This window comes from Cyprinus carpio, chromosome B16 (assembly GCF_018340385.1).
Source record: "Cyprinus carpio isolate SPL01 chromosome B16, ASM1834038v1, whole genome shotgun sequence".
NCBI lineage: Eukaryota > Metazoa > Chordata > Actinopteri > Cypriniformes > Cyprinidae > Cyprinus > Cyprinus carpio.
In genome coordinates this window covers 17,051,683-17,070,450 of record NC_056612.1, presented here as the reverse complement: position 1 = coordinate 17,070,450, position 18,768 = coordinate 17,051,683, and the positions used below count along the sequence as shown (strand labels likewise).

Genomic DNA, 18,768 nt, shown 5'->3' with positions numbered 1-18,768 from the left:
GCAGTAGGGACAGGGGCTGGTTTAGAGGGGGTTTTCTTTATGTTCTTAAAATTTGAAATTTATTTGGTGACAGGCCAAAATCCTGTCTGGCGCCCGAACTATAAAATAGATACTTTTTTCCAAAATTGTCACTAGGGCGCGCCACCGTTACAATATATATATATTAAAAATCAACGACAATGTAATCAATGTAAACAATGTAATAGATGGATGGATTAAGATAATAAAATGTATTTATACAAGGCAATACTTCTATATTCTACTAGTAATACATAAGAGTAACAATTAGGCTATTATCAATATATTATATTTTGTTAGGTATAGGCTACAAGTAAGAATAGCACATTATTCATGTGGAAATGGGCATAGGCTACCCATAATTCCCTATGCGCATTGTCTTTTAGTTAATATTTAGGCCTGAGGCATGAGATTTTTAATGACTTTTTTATGGCTAATTCTATGCCATTCCGTAACTAGTTTAATATTTTCACCTTATTATTACGAAAAAGTTCTGACAGCCAGCAACGACCTTTTACCTTAAATTCAATAAAACTTTTAATCTAAGTTTTGTATAGGCCTACTGTTCTCTTTTCGACAAATACAATGCAATTAAAACCAGTTTACCACAAAAAGTCACATTTTGTTTAACACTGTGAGTCTTATCGTATAATTCGACTGAAGCAAACATGTGTCCTATGAGATGTTTTCAAGCATCTACAAGCCACGAGTCTCACTCAGGCAACCATCTGCTGTTTTACCTAAATCCGGAGATTTGGCCAAGCCGCGCAAATATCTGTCACTCTCCCAGAGTGCCCTCACGAGGTGTTATCCTTCATCAGCTCTGCTGAATAGACCAGTAAACACCGATCTGCTCTCTAAAACCGCTGGGGTTGGGATGTTCACTCGTACTGAAACGGGCAGGTGGGAGCTGGAAGTTAGAGGAGCGAGTGCAGAGGAGCGTCAGTGCGGAGAACAGCCAACCTAAATTAAGGCTACAATTATCATACTAGACCCCGGAGGGATGTGTCGCAGACAGGGGGAATTAATGAAGGAGCAAAGCGATTAAAAACATTCGGGTCTTGTCTCAAGACATGCTCATCGTCTTTCTGAGCACGATGTTAGAGGACATTGTGCACAAGAGAGGAACCGCGAACAGAGATGGACAGACACTTGGACAGCTATGATATCGCTGCCATGCAGATATCGTGAGGGAAGCGGGTGAGTTCCGCTTTGTGTTTTTTTGTTGCAATAGTTTATCCAGGCTATGTTTAAAACAATGTTTGTCTGGAGTTCTTCAGGGTTACGACTATTTTGGAAGTAACTCATTTTGTCACAACCAGACGTGGGTGGCAAAACATATGTTGTATAGGCTATTAAATTATTCTAAGCTAAAAAACAAAATAAATATATAAATAAATAAATAAAGTTGACGGCTTTTCTTATACAGTTGTAATCAAAATAATTTATTTACGCTAGTTTGCAAGGTAGAAGTGATATTGTACAAGGCATATTTACGTTTTCAGTTTGAATGTTTTCTTATGTATTTACGTTTGTTTAATTTATAAACTTTTAAAAATATTATTAGAATAATTTGCCTAAAAATATCAGCTAGTTTGTAAAACTGGAATAGGAAAGCATTGATTTAACCAAATAGATAGATAGATAGATAGATAGATAGATAGATGGATGGATGGATGGATGGATGGATGGATGGATGGATGGATTTATTGACTTATTCATTGATTTTCATTGATAGACTAATTGACAGAACATGGATTAGACTCACTGACTCATAGATAGATAGATAGATAGATAGATAGATAGATAGATAGATAGATAGACTGATTGATTGAAAAAGAAATAGATAGATGATAGACTGATTTGCTGGTTGATTCATTCATTTTAATTGATTGATAGACTGACTAATTGATAAAGCATTGTTTAGAGTCATTGACTCATATAGATAGATAGATAGATAGATAGATAGATCTGTTGCATTGTTTATTAAAGCCCACTTGACAGGGCCAGATCAGTCATATGAGGCACATAACTTTGATAGCCTTTCTTTTAGAAGTCAAATATACAATTAAAAATAGTAGTCTGGACCCCAGTGGTCAGCTCACACTGTGCACACCAGGTGTGTTCGGCTTTCTGTCTCAGGTCGCACGGTCACTGAGGCTTTTGAGATGCCTGGCAGTCATAGATGTCTTAATTAGCACTAATCAATCTGTGCAAGTTCTCTATAATGAGATTTCAAACAGCATCCCGCACCGCCAGTGATGTGCAAATTCCCGTTGCGCCCCGCGTGAGCCAACGCTAAAGGAGCGCAAGCTCTGGGGCAGGTCCAGATGAGCACTTTAATCAGAAGAGTTGTAATGCACAGCAGCGCCTGATTTATCACTGGTTGATGGGGCGGAGTGGTAAAAGCTCTTACTTGATCACTGGTTTGTTTTGCTTGGTCACTCGACATTCTCATCATGCCCTCATATGTATCGGCATGTGATTTATGAGGTCTGCCGCTATGAGGTCATTTTGAGCAGGGTTTAATATCACTGAACAGGTGCAGATGCCCTGTTTTGACCAGTGTTGCCTTTTTAATAAACGACAGCGGGACTAAATTTGTGATTTGGGGCCCCAGTAGGTCTTCATCACATTGTGAGCATCATCCTGGTTCTTTGTGTAATCCTGCTGCCCTAAAATGGACCTATTTAGGACTGCTTAAACACTGAACTATCCAGGGCACCATATGACCCTGCTAATGGGTGTTCTGTATTACAACACGCAGCCAGATGCAGAGGTCTCACTGGCGAAATTTCCCAATAGACCAGTCCTATCTTTTAACTAAGCAATAGCTGATTTTTTTTGTAAGGAAGTTTCATTTGAGAGCTGGATCTGTGACCCTGGATGGGACGCAATCTGTCAGCACGACTGGGTTGCAACCTCAATTGATGGATTCAAATCTATGGACGTCTAATACATACATGGGTCAAGCAGATTCTGAGCTTTTTACAGATGACATATGAGCCTAAACCACATCCATATGTGTGACTTCTCCACAATCACACTAAAAATCAATGGACTCAGACTTGATTTATACTCTCTTCTTCAAGACAAGTGCATCACTGGAATGAAATCTGAATCTGGGCCTTCACAAACAAATGATCTCTGTCCCACCAGCATGTTTACTGAATTGCAGATGCTTTTGCTGCTGAATGCTTCACAGGTTTATATTATACAGCGTATATGCAAATGTTTGTCATCCGTTGTCCATAAAAATGCCTAAAATTAATAATGAACTTGAGCACATGTGCAATGACCCAGTTACATTGGGTAACAGTTTAGCCTGAGGTGACCTTACTTGCGTGTCCTTGAAAAGTTCTGTTGAAGTTAGTTTAAAACACTGATACACATATGTGTGCTGCCCTCTGGCAGGCAGTAGGAACATGTGAGATGATCTCATGTTAATTTTTTTCCCACACATATTTTCCTTTTACATTATATTTGATTCTCTTTGGGGTACATAATGTACATGCACTGACTAAAGTGACCAGCACAAAGCTGAATTATCATAATCTGTCCTTCAGACTGTTGTGATCTAAACCCAGCGTGACCTCTCTCAGCTGCTCCACATAATCATGTAAAACAAAGAAGCATGAACATTCATACATAACATTTTATGTGACCAATACCTATAGGAATTATTTGTTTATACATTTTAACCACTTGCTTTCTGCCACAAAACTAAATAATTCATACAACATTAGCATGTTTGAGTTTGTTTTTTCCTCAGAAAAGGTTTAGCATTAGATCACATGCACACTAATGGATCCTCTGCAGTGAATGGGTAACGTCAGAATGAGAGTTCAAACAGCTGACACAGCTGATCACAATGATGCACAAATACTCCACATGATCTGGTCCATCAATTAATGTCTTGTGGAGTGAAAAAGCTTTATAATAAACAAATCCATCAAGACATTTTTAACTTCAAACTTTCACAAGCTTCTGGTTAAAATAAGTCCTCTATCCATATTGCTTTCTCCAGTAAAAAAGTTGTCTTGTCTGAATCGGGGGATAAATATGCACACAGCAAACTCTGTATCAAACACTGTTTGACAACAGTTCTAAACAAATATGATGGTGGGTTTTGATGTAAGAGGACAACAGGGGAATGTACTTCTTTACTGTACGAAGCATTATTATGGATTGTGGATTTGGCCTGAGGGTACATTTTCAACAAATTTTCTCTTTTGGGCAACTGTTTCTTTAAGATAATATTTTTGATGTTATGGCCAGTAACAGATAAATGTCCGATATAAAAAATCCAATACTGTTTTGTTTTAATAAATAAATACTTAAAACTGAAATCAATCATTTTAAATGCTACAAGTAAATCTAGGCATCACAAAATTATAATTAGTAATAACACTAGATGATGGCAAGCATAAACTAAATATTAAAAAAATGCACATTTAAATATTTAATATTTACAAGAAAAAAAAAGAAAAAAAAAACTGTCGATAACCATATCTTAATCAATAATTTAATAATTAATTTAGTACTGAGCAATGTTGTTTGCTGTCGATTCCCAGGGAATGCATAAGCTGATATTAAAAGCATGAAGTGTCTGCAAAATGGTCAAACCCACTGCCACAAAACCCATACTGTATTACAGCCTGAAGTGTTTACAGAACAAACTGATTGTTACAGGCCTGTAGCCACCCTTGTCAGATTATCTTCCTCTCACACTCCTTTAGACTAAAGCAGCAAAATCAGTCACACATCAACCAGAGCTGAGACTATAAATGCTTGTATTATACGGTACACATGCAGGCACACAACAGAGATGCTTTTAAACTCCATCCTTATGGCTTTCAGCAAAAGGCGGATTACAGAAGGATGAGCAGAAGCGTCTTGTAAATTCACTGTGGGCTTGAAATACAAACACTTTGAGGAAGCATCTGTGGTTTGTGCATCCAAGTGTGAACCTCACCTTCTCTGTTATATTTATTTTTCCGTTCCCCGGGCAAGCTCGAAGGGAACAAATACTCCATGTCCAGAAGATCTGTCATCATCTCCCATTGCTAAACAACACCTGTTTCAGAAAGCTTTTAATACTTGTGTTCATTCACATGGCTGCATTCTGTGGCAGGGGTGGAGGGCCAGGAGCCATAAACAGCCTCTTTCTCACTCAGTTGCAATTGTTGCTGTGAAGAATTGATGTAAGGAATTCTAATTGGAGATTGGAGAGCGGCTCTGGGCAGTTTTCACCCGGCTGGGACGAGAATAGCACGGGCTCCGAGAGACAGGTGAAGTACATTCCCTGGATGCACTTTAGAGGTTAGAGATCATACTAAATATTCAGGTCAGAGACCTCTGATATCGTTACAGAAAAGAGTTCTTGCGATTTTAGACACAGTTAATGTAAGATAAGCCAAAATAAGGATAAAATTAAAATCTCTTGTGGGTTTGGCTGGCATTTTGTGAATATCCTCTAATATTAAATACTAATTTCAAAATGTCTGGATTCCCTCATCTGTTTGCTGGGCACGTCCCTCTCCTGACCTTTTGGCACAAAAATACACAGTTAAAACTCAATAGTACTTCTTTTAGCACGGTTATAAGCCCATTTGCACACCTGGAATCAGTGAAGTGCAAGTTGGAGTCAGACTGCAGAGGCTTTAAGTGTTGTGGTTTTCTAATGGAGTCAGGGGAACAACTACAGCAGCAGAGGAGAGGTTTTGCTCCCCTGTTTATAGTACCTGGCAACGGTCCATGTCATTTACTGTAACCTAATGAAGCCTGTCTGACTCTGATGAGTTTTGATTGTTGATGTGAAAGTATGAAAGTCAGGCCGAATATGAGAAAACAACACAACGTGTGTGTGTTCAGCTTAGTGAAGGCTGGCTAACTGTGATGACATTGCATCAGATAGACAAGGGCACACTCAGTGTTGGGCAGAGTGTTGTTTGTTAGATAAGAGCATTACCAAAGCTGGTATGTAGACAGTCAGGGCAGCTGATTATGCAAAAGTTTTGCTAAGAGGCATCTTCTTGAGTTTGGGTTTTAATTTTGATAGTGTTAATGAAAAAAAAAAATCTATATTTACATATATATATATATATATATATATATATATATATATATATATATATATATATATATATATATATATATATATATTTGTGGTTTAAAATATTTTTATGTGAATGCATTTTGTATTATATTATTTAATATTTCAATATAAGAATAAAAACATGACACTAATTTTTGATTAGTAATATGCTTTGATAAGAATTTCATTTGGACAACTTTAAAGGTGATTTTCTCAGTATTTTTTTCCCTAATAGTTGTATCTCAGCCCTATCCTAACAAACCATACATCAATGGAAAGCTCAGTTTCAAAAAAATAGAAGAAAAAAAACACTTATGACTGGTTCTATGGTCCAAGGTCACAAATACACACACACACACACACACACACACACACACACACACAATTTTACATTTACATTTAGCAGATGCTTTTATCCAAAGCGACTTACTGTACAAATGAGGACAACGGAAGCAAAATCAAAATCAACAAAAGAGCAATGATATGCAAGTGCTATAACAAATCTCTGTTAGCTTAACGCAGTACACGTAGCAAGTTTTTTTTTATTATATAATAAAAAGAAAATAGACAAAATACAAAAAGATTAGAAAAGCTATAGTGTTTTTTTTTTAAGAAAACAAGCAGTAAATGAATAGAGTGCAAGTCTAAAAGGGACAAGCTAGTGTTAGAGGTTCAGTTAGAGGGTGTTTTTAGCCGATTCTTGAAGATGGCTAAGGACTGCTTAGATTGAGTTGGGCAGGACATTCCACCAGGAGTGAACAGTTAATGTAAAAGTCTATGAAAGTGATTTTGTGCCTCTTTGGGATGGCACAATAAAGTGATGTTAACTTGCAGAATGCAAGCTTCTAGAGGGCACATAATTCTGAAGTAATGAATTTAGGTAAAGAGGTGTAGAGCCACAGTGGTGGTTTTGTAGACAAACATTAATACCTTGAATTTTATGCGAGCAGTTATTAGTAGCCAGTGCAGATTGATAAAGAGAGGTGTGATGTGCATTCTTGTAAAGGTTGTAAAGGTTTGATAGAAGTGGCTGAAAGACCTGCCAAGAGAGCATTGCAATAGTCCAGCCTGGATAGAACAAGAGCTTGAACAAGGAGTTGTGAAGCATGTTCCGAAAGAAAGGGCCTGATGTTGTTGATGTTGAATAAAGCAAATCTGCAGGACCGGACAGTTTTTAGCAATGTGGTCTGAGAAAGTGAGCTGATCATCAATGATAACTCCAAGGTTTCTGGCTGTGTTTGAAGGAGTTATGGTTGATGTGCCTAACTGGATGGTGAAATTGTGATGAAACGATAGGTTTGATGGAACCACAAGCAGTTCTGTATTGGCAAGGTATATATATATATATATATATATATATATATATATATATATATATATATATATATATATATATATATATATATTCATTTCTTTAATTTTTTATATTAATTTTTATATTAATATATAGAATATATGCAATGTACACACAATTCAAACCACATAGTATAAAGAGAAAAGAAGAAAAGAGAGAACAGGAAAAATAAATAAAAATAAAAAGTATGTAAAAAAAGGTAAAGAACAAGAAAATGTAACTTTAATTTAGCTTTGTTTGATTGCATCCACAAAGTCAGCTGTTAATTTGTTTCAACATTGAAATCATGACATCAAATTCACAAACTATATTGCTGTTAGAGCTGTATCTTGCTGTCATTAATAGCAATGGAGATGAGCTTAGTTGTCATGCAGTGTGTAAAGACAAGCAGCAAGACATAGTACATGAGTTTCGTCACCTCCATGTCCAGATCTCGTACACCTGCTGCACTGTCTTTCACAAGTCAACAGAGAGGGATTTGCACCTTTAATTTGTGTAAGCCAGGCTCTCTGCTGTGTGGAAAACCAATATGGTGTCAAAACAGCCAAGCCAGGATTGACTTTCTCTCTCTCCTTTTGCTAGATACAGCATTATGAGTCAGCTTATTTGGCCAGTATAAGGCCTTTGTGTAGAGACAGGGGATGACATTGGACTCTGGGAAACAAGTCAACCTCATTTTAAGTGGTTTCAGCAGGAACAAGTTTAAAATAGAAGCTTTGTGTGTAAACAGGATATGTGAGAAACCCAGACCCATGTGAATAAGCTATAGTAATAAGCAAGCAAGCAGTGGGAGATGTATAATGCAGGACTGCATTAATTGAGATCATTTGTCAAGACAAGTTAGGAATTTATACCCATTTTGTTTCATTCATTAAAGGACTACTGGAAATGTTTACAAATTCAATGTAAACTTAAGATTTATTAAGCAATTTAACTTCAATTTAGGTAATATTTTTAAGTATTACAAAATAGGTCTGCTAATGTGATAATTTAGAGATGCATTTTCTAATAAAAAAGTGTTTTTAAGTGGTTTGCGGTTTTAGTTTTATCCTGATGCTGTTTTTGTCATCACTGCTACTTTCTAATGTTTATTTAAAGCTCAGTTTTGTGCTTAATTTAACTGGGTTTTTTTTGTTTGTTTTTTTAATTGTCACCATTATTGAGGTTTTTGTGTGAAGTGTTGTGTGCTTAAAGCTATGTTTTTGTGTTAAGTGTTGAGGTTTTTTTGATGTAATATTTTATTTGAGTAAGAAGTATTTAGACATTCAGAGGTGAGCAATAAATAAAAAGTGTGTGATAATGATAAATAAAAGATTCCTATGCTGCTCATTGACTTCAGCAGATGCAGGAGACATTTACCATTCAGTGAACGAACAAATCTAAATAGACTAAATTACTGAGTATGCTTGTTGAAAGAACAAATCTCAATATCAGATCTCAATCCATCGCATTACAAGTTCAGTGTTCAGGTTATATTGCTGTAATAGTTAATTTTTTTAGTGCAGTTTTACTCTTAATTCAGTGCATGTATCTTACGATCTTACTCTTGATTCAGTGTATGCTGAATTCATTTATTTTATATGAGGTTTATTTTTTGATTGATTAGTTATATGATTTTTTTTTATATATTTATTCTTTTTTTTTAGTGTTATTTTTTTTTTTTATTTATTTATGTTTTGTTGTTGTTGTTGTTTTTAAATGGTAATTTTAGATTTTTATATCTCACAAAATTTTCTTCTGAGAATTTCAAGTTAATATCTTGTCTCAGAATAGTGAGAAAAAAAGTCAGAAATGTATATATAAAGTCACAAGTACCTTTGATATTTTTTATTCTGTGGAGGAAAACAGGATTCCATGCATGTACTATTGAGCAGTCCAGTGTTGTGTTCTGTTGAATGTCTGAGGTCATCTGGCACAGCTCTGTCCATTAAACTGAATGTCTGTCCATGCTGGGTGGGTAATTCCTAATTTGTGTCCTGTCCTGTGCACCTGCACCCTGTGACATGAGGTTAAGCTGGACTGTAGTGAAAGTGCCCTGAACACCTGTCTTCTCAGATGCTCTAGAGCAGTAAAAAGGGAAATAAGCGTGTTACTGTGCAGCTGTCACATTTCTCATCATTTCTATTTACCTAATGATGGCGCATTCAAATGCAAACAGGTCGAGAACATTCCACTGTCGTCCTTCATCAGAAATGGATGAAAAGCTGTTTTACAACTTCAGCTGTGTCTGGATCAGTCTGTCTGTCTAAAAGCAGAGGATTAAAGAGATTGTTAGCACTAATCATCATAACACAGTATCAGTCATTTTTCGCTGATTCTTCTCTTCTCTCTGGCTTTAGGTTTTTGGAAGTGTGACATCTAAATGTGACTAAATGCATCTTCAACAATGACTGAGCCCAACATACAGTAGATACCAACCTGAAAACATCTGGTTATGAGAACTGGCACCACAAAAGTCCCTTGGTAAGTAGTCCATTGGTAAAAAATAGTGAGGAAAGTAATTAAGCTAGTCTTCTGATTTAATCATTTAACATCTATAACTCTTAAAAATGCTTCATGTATATGCAGATTAATACCTACTTTTTAGTACAGTTCTATTGATTGATCAAGATGCATTTGGGTCAATGGCAAAACACTAATTTTTTGTCCATATCTAGGGATGTGATGATTCATTCAACTCACAATTCGATTCAATTCACGATTCGATTTGATTCACAATTTTTTTTTATTAAACAAAATTATATTTAAGACAAATTATGAATAAAATGTGTCATTTTATTATTGCTTGGACAAAATGCTGTACATTTCTTTGTGAAATTATAATATAACTATAATAATATACTAATATAGCACTTGCATATTATTGCTCTTCTGTTGGTTTTGATTGCTTCTATTGTCTTCATTTGTAAGTAGATTTGGATAAAAGGATCTGCTAAATTACTAAATTTAAATAAAATGTAAATGTAAATAACAAAACTAAATTGAAATTTTTAAACAAGCCCCAAATCAAATAAATAAGTAACACATATAAAATAAATCTCTTCATATAAACAAAATAAGGCTTTGTCTGTGCTCTTTCCATTTAAAATTAGAGGCAACCACTGCATTTTAATCATGATCCAAATGCAACATGAGCAGTTTTTTTTTATTTAAACTAGACTGTATAATTTAGAATTTTTTTTATATATATATATATATTTTTCTTATAAATAAAGCATACTTGGTTTCTGCTGTAAACGAAGCAGCGCTGCACTTATGAACTTTAATATGCATTATACAGAGGCAAGATGAAAAGAAAAAATACCATCTAAACTTTTCTAAAGACAGTAAGTTTCCCTCAGACATGCATTCATATAAACTCCTACACCTAAATGAATTTGTTTAGCATCTCAACCGATTTAAATCGTCACATATTTTAATAGATTTTCAACAGGCTTGCGGTTAATTGTTACCTCCCTATCCATATCTATTAATGTATTCACAAATACATAATTGCAAATGCATCTCATACCTACAATGACTAAAAGTAACATCTTCTATGAGAAGCATGATATTTTGATATTTTGGAGGAAATTAAGCCAGAAATATCAAACTGTCCTGACATAACTAATGAAAAGAAAACCTTAAGTAGTCTGGCATTAATTCTTGAAAAAAAATATTGTGAAGACTGTGTCTGTACCTCTCTAAATATTAAAAAAAATACACTGTAACTTTATAAAATATTTTAAAACTTAAAAAATGCACCCCCATGAAGACTGTAAATTCAAACTTTTCTCGAAAATAACATACAAGTTTTTCAAATCCAATAAGAATACAAAGATTGTGTTTCTAAGAACTTCCCTTTTTAAGAAAAAACAGCATATGCTGGTTAGGTATGTTTTGAAGCATGGCAGCTGGTTTAAGCTGGTCCTTAGTTGGTCCTGACCTGGTTATAAGCTGGTTCTGAGCTGGTTCTGAGCAGGAGCTAGTTGCTTAGGACCAGCACATGACCAGCTTAAACCAGCTCATGACCAGCTACCATGATTCAAAACATACCTAACCAGCATATGCTGTTTTTTTCAACAGGGTTTACATTAAATTTTTTTAAGATTTTAACCATCATTAACCATTTCTTTTTTCTTTTCTTTTTTTTTGTAGGAAGGAGGTAAGATGTTCATGGATCTGTGTGGCTGGCGGGGCGCATGGACAGTCCTGCTGTTGTGGTGTATAAACCTATCAGCTGCAGACCTTACCTGCCCTGAGAAATGCACTTGTTACCTTGACACTTTAGAGGTCAACTGCTCCTCAAGACACCTGACAGGTGTGCCTGAGGGGTTACCAAACAATGCCAAACGCTTAGATCTTTCAAGAAACCAGCTGAAAACGCTGGCCAGGCGTCAGTTCTCCAGCCTGTCAAAGCTAGAGGACTTGGACCTAAGTGAGAATATTATCTCTATGATTGAGGTGGAAACATTTCAGGGGCTAAAGAACCTGCGATACTTGAGGATTAAGAAGAACCGTCTCAAGATCCTCCCAGTTGGGGTCTTCTCTGGTCTCTCCAACCTTCGACGTCTGGATATCAGCGATAATGAGATCCTGGTTTTTCTGGATTACACATTTCGGGACATGATTAACCTACAGCAGCTTGATGCAGGAGAAAATGACCTGGTGTTTATCTCGCAACGGGCATTTGTTGGACTTCAGGCGCTGAAGGAGTTGAACGTGGACCGCAGTAATTTGACCTCCATCCCCACTGAGGCTCTGTCGCAACTTCAGAACTTGACCAAGCTGCGTCTGCGCAAGCTGACCATAAATGTCCTGCCCAACAATGCCTTTCGCCGACTGCACCAGCTGCGCACCTTGCAGATCCTCCACTGGCCTTCTCTCGAGACGCTAAATAGCAACAGCTTGATAGGCCTGAACCTTACCACCTTAATTTTAAGCAACTGCAACCTCAGCACCGTACCTTATGCTGCGCTGCGTCCTCTCACCTACCTGCAGTACCTTGACTTGTCCTACAACCCCATCACCTCCATACAGGCCAACCTTCTTGGGGAGCTTCTGCGGCTCCAAGAGTTGCACCTGGTAGGTGGGAACCTGCTACATATTGAGCCGGGTGCCTTCAGGGGTCTGGTCCACTTTCGTCTGCTCAATGTGTCCTCAAATCGTCTGTCCACATTGGAAGAAAGCATCTTCCACTCCGTAGGGAACTTGCAGACACTGAGGCTGGACAGAAACCCATTGGCTTGCGACTGCAGGTTACTCTGGGTCATGCGACGACGGCGGCGGCTGGATTTCGATGGCCGCCAACCCACCTGTTCGCCTCTAAATCAGCACAAGAAGGCTTTTCGTGACTTTTCAGAAGCTGATTTCCCGGTTATATTTACTTGCAGACGAGCGCAGATTCTGAACCGCCAGCAGCAGGATGCGAGTGTTGTGGAGGGCATGAGCGTACGGTTTGACTGCAAAGCAGACGGCTATCCGTCGCCTTCTATTACTTGGCTGTCAGCCCAGCAGACTGCACTTAGCTCTGTTGGGAGAGTACGAGTGCTTGCTAATGGGAGCTTGGAGGTACGTTACACCCAAGTACAGGACAGTGGAACGTATCTATGTACTGCATCTAATGCAGCAGGCAATGACAGCATCTCAGTGAGTCTGCAAGTGGAGGGGCTTCCACAAAACAGCACAGCGTCATATTTCTCAGACGAGGGATGGATGGAAACTTCATTACCTCCTTCTACCAACTCCTCCGCACGGGTGTCAAGTCCTTACCCATTTGATGCGAAAACCCTCATCATTGCTACCACCATGGGATTTCTCTCTTTCCTCAGCTCTGTGGCAATCTGTTTTGTGTTTATGTTCTTCTGGAGTCAGAGCAAAGGTCAGATTAAACACACTGCCACTATAGACTTTGTGCCACGATCATCCATGGGTGGAGGTGGGGATGGTGGGGACACTGGGAGATTCACAATGAAGCTTATTTGAGCTGGAATAGAAAATTCATGGTCATGGTTACAATTAGTTAAGCCTTTAAAACTGTAGTAACTCTTATAGTGGAGCAACTGCTCATTCATAATGCAGCTTGCCAACACAGCAAGGTACAAAGCCTTATGATAACATAAGTCTGATTGACAACAATGTAAATAGGCATAGCAACTCAACTTTAATAAATAATAATAATCTTATTCATATTTTGTGGGCCTGATTGACATTAATGTAAGTAGGTATAGTAACATAACTCTTTATTATTATGACATTTTAGTGGAGAAGTAAGGTAGCCAATATATCAAATTGGTAATAAATTCTGTGATATTGATTAGTAATGCCAAAGTCTAAAGATGAACAAAAATAGAAGAATAAATACTCTTATTGTCTGATAGTAATAGTTCATACTCAAAAAATAATAATAATAAATCTAAAAATAATATATAGGCTATATATGAAGTGTGTAAAGACATTATGTGAATAATATTCCACTATTAAATAATTAAATAACTGTTGGATATTATTGTGGTGTGCCCTTGATTTGGTGTGTTATTGCTTGATTTTTTTTAGGCTCACAGCTCATAGTATAATGAATAAAATATCTTCCTTTGAGAGGGTTCTGATACAGTTAGCCTTTAGAGATATTCATTTCACTGCCAAACTAAACCAGAGCAGGCCATGCGATGATGCATCTGAAAGCTGTTACAATGCATTTCTAGATATTGTAACTTTTTGTTGCACAAATAAATAACCCATAGAACTATGTATGTTGCTATAGAAGTCTTAACAGCCTATAAACGTCTATTGTAGTTTGTAGCATTACAACAAAAAATAAGTAATACATTTTTAAAAAGTGAAGGATTTTAAATGGATAAGTTAATGATTGAAATGCATTATTGTATTACATATTGTGTGTGATATTGTACATTACAGATGCTATTCTTATAGGTAAAATTACAAACATTTTGCAGGGTCATTCAGAAATCTCTTTTGTGACTTTTTTTTAACAACATCAAGTGAAATGACTGCGCAAATGTCATGACCACACATGGTTATTTACCTAAGATGCTTTGCAATTTATGTAATGTATATAAGTTATATTTCCACATTTTGATGTTTTTGCTAATGCATTTGTAAATGATCATGTTTTGCATTGGATTATTAAAGACTATGCAAGTCTGCTTGCTATCTTTATTCCATAGTGTTCCATTTTAAACCTCCTCATTAAAAATTCAAGTTCATTTCTAGGTAAAATTCTGAGACCTGGAAGTCTGAACAATTTGCAGGGTTCATTAATACAGTTGACAGCTGTAATTTTAAATGACATTGTGATCATACCTTTTTGTTACTCTGGTGCATGCAGTGTAAAATAGTCCAGATGTAAGCTCCATCTGTTTCATCAATGCAGAACCTATCACCTGTAGTGGCTGCAGTTTTTCTTTAGCTCATCTGATCGTGGAGGATAAATGACATGAGATATAAGGGTGGTGTCAAGAGAGAGAAATCTGCATAATTATCTGCATCAGTCACTGTCTTGTTTGTTAAACAGAGAAATAATTTTCCCCTGTGCCTCTCATCTGATTACCTACGGTTTAGGTTTGATATTGCAGTATTTATGCAGTTTTTTTCCATGTAATAACAAATTGAAATTGATCTGTGAGGTTTATGCAGTTTTTTTCCATGTAATACTAATCGAAATCGATTAAAATCGATTATTAAAATAGTTTGTCAACTAATTTAGTGATCGATTCGGCTAAATAATTTTTATTTTACGCTCATTTCGTGCATATTTTGATCAGATGACCAAAGTGTGGCAGTAATGAGCCACCGGAGGTTTTATCAGCCAGTACAGCAGGAGAAAGCAGCGGATAGGCCTCGGGGACTGCAGCATTCAGCGTGATGGGTGAGGCAGGCGCAGTGGAGTAGCTCGAGAAAGAAAAAGAAAAAAGCGGAAGATAAAACTAATCGGACGAAGTCATCCAAAGTTGGAGCAAAAAAGAGAGCAAGACACTGTTAAGCCCTGAACATTTGGCATTTTAACTTTTTGGATGCAAAGTTTTTCTCATGGGATAGCCTCATTTCCCACAGTAGTAAGTCAGTTCAGAGCATAATAACATTTTATCGCTTTATTTACATTTTTGAATTTTGCACTGTTATAAGGACCACCATTTAATGAAAATCCAGTGTGCAAAGAAAAATTCTGATAATGATCGTAAAACTGATAACATTGCTTTTTATTAACCAGCTTTGGTTTACCAGTTCATAATTCAGTCTTGCAGCCTTTAGGACTGAGAGAGGTTAATGTTTATTGAAATGCCTTTTTTTCTAAGATGCTCTCTTTCACCTTCTGATGATTTATCTTTAAATTTTACTTTAAAATGTGAGTTCCATTCAGGTTTCTGCCATTGGCACTTCTGGAAGGATTGTTTACAATTTCACTGATAAGCTATAAAGCTGTTTCCCAGGTATAAGCTGTGTGTTTACAAACAGAATCATGCAATTTACTGCAATTTTAATTCTGTTTTATTCTTAAATCTGAAAATTAAAAGCTTTGTTCATCTTACTACTTTAGGAGCCCTAAGGACTGCCATGGTAAAAAAAATCTCCTTGTGAAATTTGCTGGAGTATGTATGGGTCAGTGTTTTGATTGCAGAAGAGTTCGACAAAATAACTAACAATTAAAACACAACTCCAGGTATGTTTTTGAGGATATGACAATAAAATAATCTCTAAAAGTATGTTGAATGATAAAGACCCTTTGTTAATAATTTACTTGGGGAAAAAATGGGCTAAACTAAAATATAAGTACATAAACCGATTAAAACTCAATTAAAAATAATGCTGATTATCGATTATCAAAATAATCGTTAGTTGCAGCCCTAGACAGATTATTGTCTGAGCATACAGGAAGGGATGGGGGACTCACAGTGATGTTTTAGGTAGGCCGTTGATTTGTTGGACAGACAGTTCTCAAGCTTTTAACTGGATTCTGCAGGGAGAGACACAGAGTAAGTCAGAGCAAATCATTTCTGTTGCTGTTCTCAAGCTTTTGTTGACCAGTGGTTTTAAATATAGGATTACCTCTAGATGTCTCAATCTGTTATATAGGTCTGTCTGGCTACACTTGCAAACAGAATCATGTACAAAAATCAAATAAAAGTGCATCTTATTCTCCAAAAATGTGTTACAATTTGAATATTATTATCAAATGTTGTACTTATAATTGTATCAATTAAACCAACTGTTAAACTAATAATTGTATGTGCATCTTATTAAAGAGAGAAAATTAATTATTCCATTTTAATTTATGTCTTATTTTCAAATTTCTTTCTGGAATTAATAGCAATTTGTGAAATTAGTTTTACAACATGTTTATTATCCCCTGCTTGCCATTTCTTTCTGGTATTAATTGTGTGTTTATGGTTTGTTATTATTTTTATGTTTTGTTTATTATTTTGTGAGGAACTATTTGTGCCACCACTTTGACCAAAGTATATGGCACTCATGCCTTTTGGCCACTAGGTGGAGCCAAAGAGAGACATAAATGAGACAATGACCTGTACGTTTGCACAGGTTTAATTTAAAAGCTTTGAAACTGAAATATATCAGTTTACCCACACATCATTTGAAAATGCTTATGATAAATGTTGGAGTTTTTTGTCAAAATAATCTAAACTGAATGAGGAAGTGGCAAAGTTAAGTATCTTTTCAGGCCCACTCTTTCACTGAGCATTGGCTTACTGTATCTGAGCTTCAGGAGTATTGATGAGTTTGAAGAATAGGACAATAACATGTGCAAGATGCAAAGTGAGCTGATCCTAAATGCTGATTCTGTCAAAATCAAAATCGGAGTATTGGCAAAACCTGACAAAGCAAAATGAACAGCACACCGACGAAAAATATATTGTTACTGTAAACATATGGGGGAATATGCCCCCCTTAAGGACAGTGTGGATTTACTTTTAAATGGTAATATCTTTAGATACAAGTTTAGCATATGCAGGATGATAATGTTTAAGCTAATATGTTATAGGAAACAATTAGAAACATTTGCTAATTTAGTTATAGCACAAAATGTAAAATATTTAAAAAGGGGTAAGATGGTCCCTACTGGAGTAAGTTGGGGTTTAAAAGCCTAAATGTGACAAATGTTGATATTCAAAATTACAAAATTAAAAATTACATAGGCATTCATATATATATATATATATATAGAGAGAGAGAGAGAGAGAGAGAGAGAGAGAGACATATAGATATATAGTTATTTCTCTACAAAAAAGAAAAAAAAACCCTACATTAAATCACTGGGTAGTATTTTTGGTGATTTAGTCATATTTTTTAATGCGTGCATCATAAGGTTAAAATACTTGGTCAGACAGGGGCCACTTATGCTTTTAAGGGGCACACTTTAACATTTATCTTAAAGTACTTTCAGGATTATTTCAAGTCACTTTTTACGGTCGTATCACTGCAATCACTAGATGCATAGGCAGAGCGTGAACCAACTCCAGGGTAAGGCTAAAAGTATCCATGTATAATCTATTAACTGCACACATCATAAACCCGTCATTTTAGGCAAGTACCAGATATGGGTGTCAGGTCATAAAATATTTTTAATGAGGCTGAATTTGTATTTAACATGATCACAATTTAATAAAACCATGGTAAGTATAGCAAAGTATAGCGAATATAGTTCATTACAGCAGGATTATACAGGCCTACAGAAATTAAGCAAGCAAAGAACATTAACATTATCAAAAATCATTATCACTGACTTCAGCCTAGAGCAAGTTTAAAGGGATAGTTCACCTTAGTATGTGATTTGTGATTAATTTATTGAATTTTTGTATTTGCGATCCTGTAATGGCTTAGTTTATGTTTGAAGAGAAGATTAATGTATTTTTGATGAAATCCGAGAGATCTCTGACCCTTCATAGACAGCAAGAGAACTACCACGATCAAGGCACAAAAACGTAGTAAGGACATTTTTAAAATAGTCCATGTGACATCAATGGTTCAACCACAATTTTATGAAGCTACTAGAATACTTTTTGCGCATGTAATAAAAAATGACTTTATTAAACATTTCTTCTCCTCTGTGTCACACTATAGGGCCATTTTGGAGAGTATCACGATGCACACATGAGCTTTTCCTGTACTTTAACAACGCATGATGCTGCTTGTTTACATTTAGAGCAAAGCACATGCATACATCATAATACTCTCCAAAATGGCACTATAGGGTGACACAAAGGAGAAAAGTTATTGAATTGAAGTCATTCTTTTTGTTTTCTTTGCGCACAAAAGTACTCTAGTAGTTTCATAAAATTACGGT

General features: G+C 36.1%; 1 protein-coding gene across 2 annotated transcripts; it reads left to right on the top strand.

Annotated features, from left to right (window-relative positions):
- Positions 1–808: 808 nt before the first annotated feature.
- LOC109056395 (leucine-rich repeat and immunoglobulin-like domain-containing nogo receptor-interacting protein 1) lies at positions 809–14,617 on the top strand. Of its 2 annotated transcripts, none has more exons than XM_042741159.1 (3): positions 809–1,218; positions 9,809–9,932; positions 11,607–14,617. In XM_042741159.1, the coding sequence occupies exon 3, from the start codon at positions 11,619–11,621 to the stop codon at positions 13,431–13,433; it is 1,815 nt and encodes a 604-aa protein (XP_042597093.1). In that variant the 5' UTR covers positions 809–1,218; positions 9,809–9,932; positions 11,607–11,618; the 3' UTR covers positions 13,434–14,617. The 2 variants fall into 2 exon arrangements, with proteins under 2 accessions (XP_042597093.1, XP_042597094.1); XM_042741160.1 differs by lacking the exon at positions 809–1,218 and adding an exon at positions 5,159–5,309.
- The last annotated feature ends 4,151 nt before the right edge of the window (positions 14,618–18,768 follow it).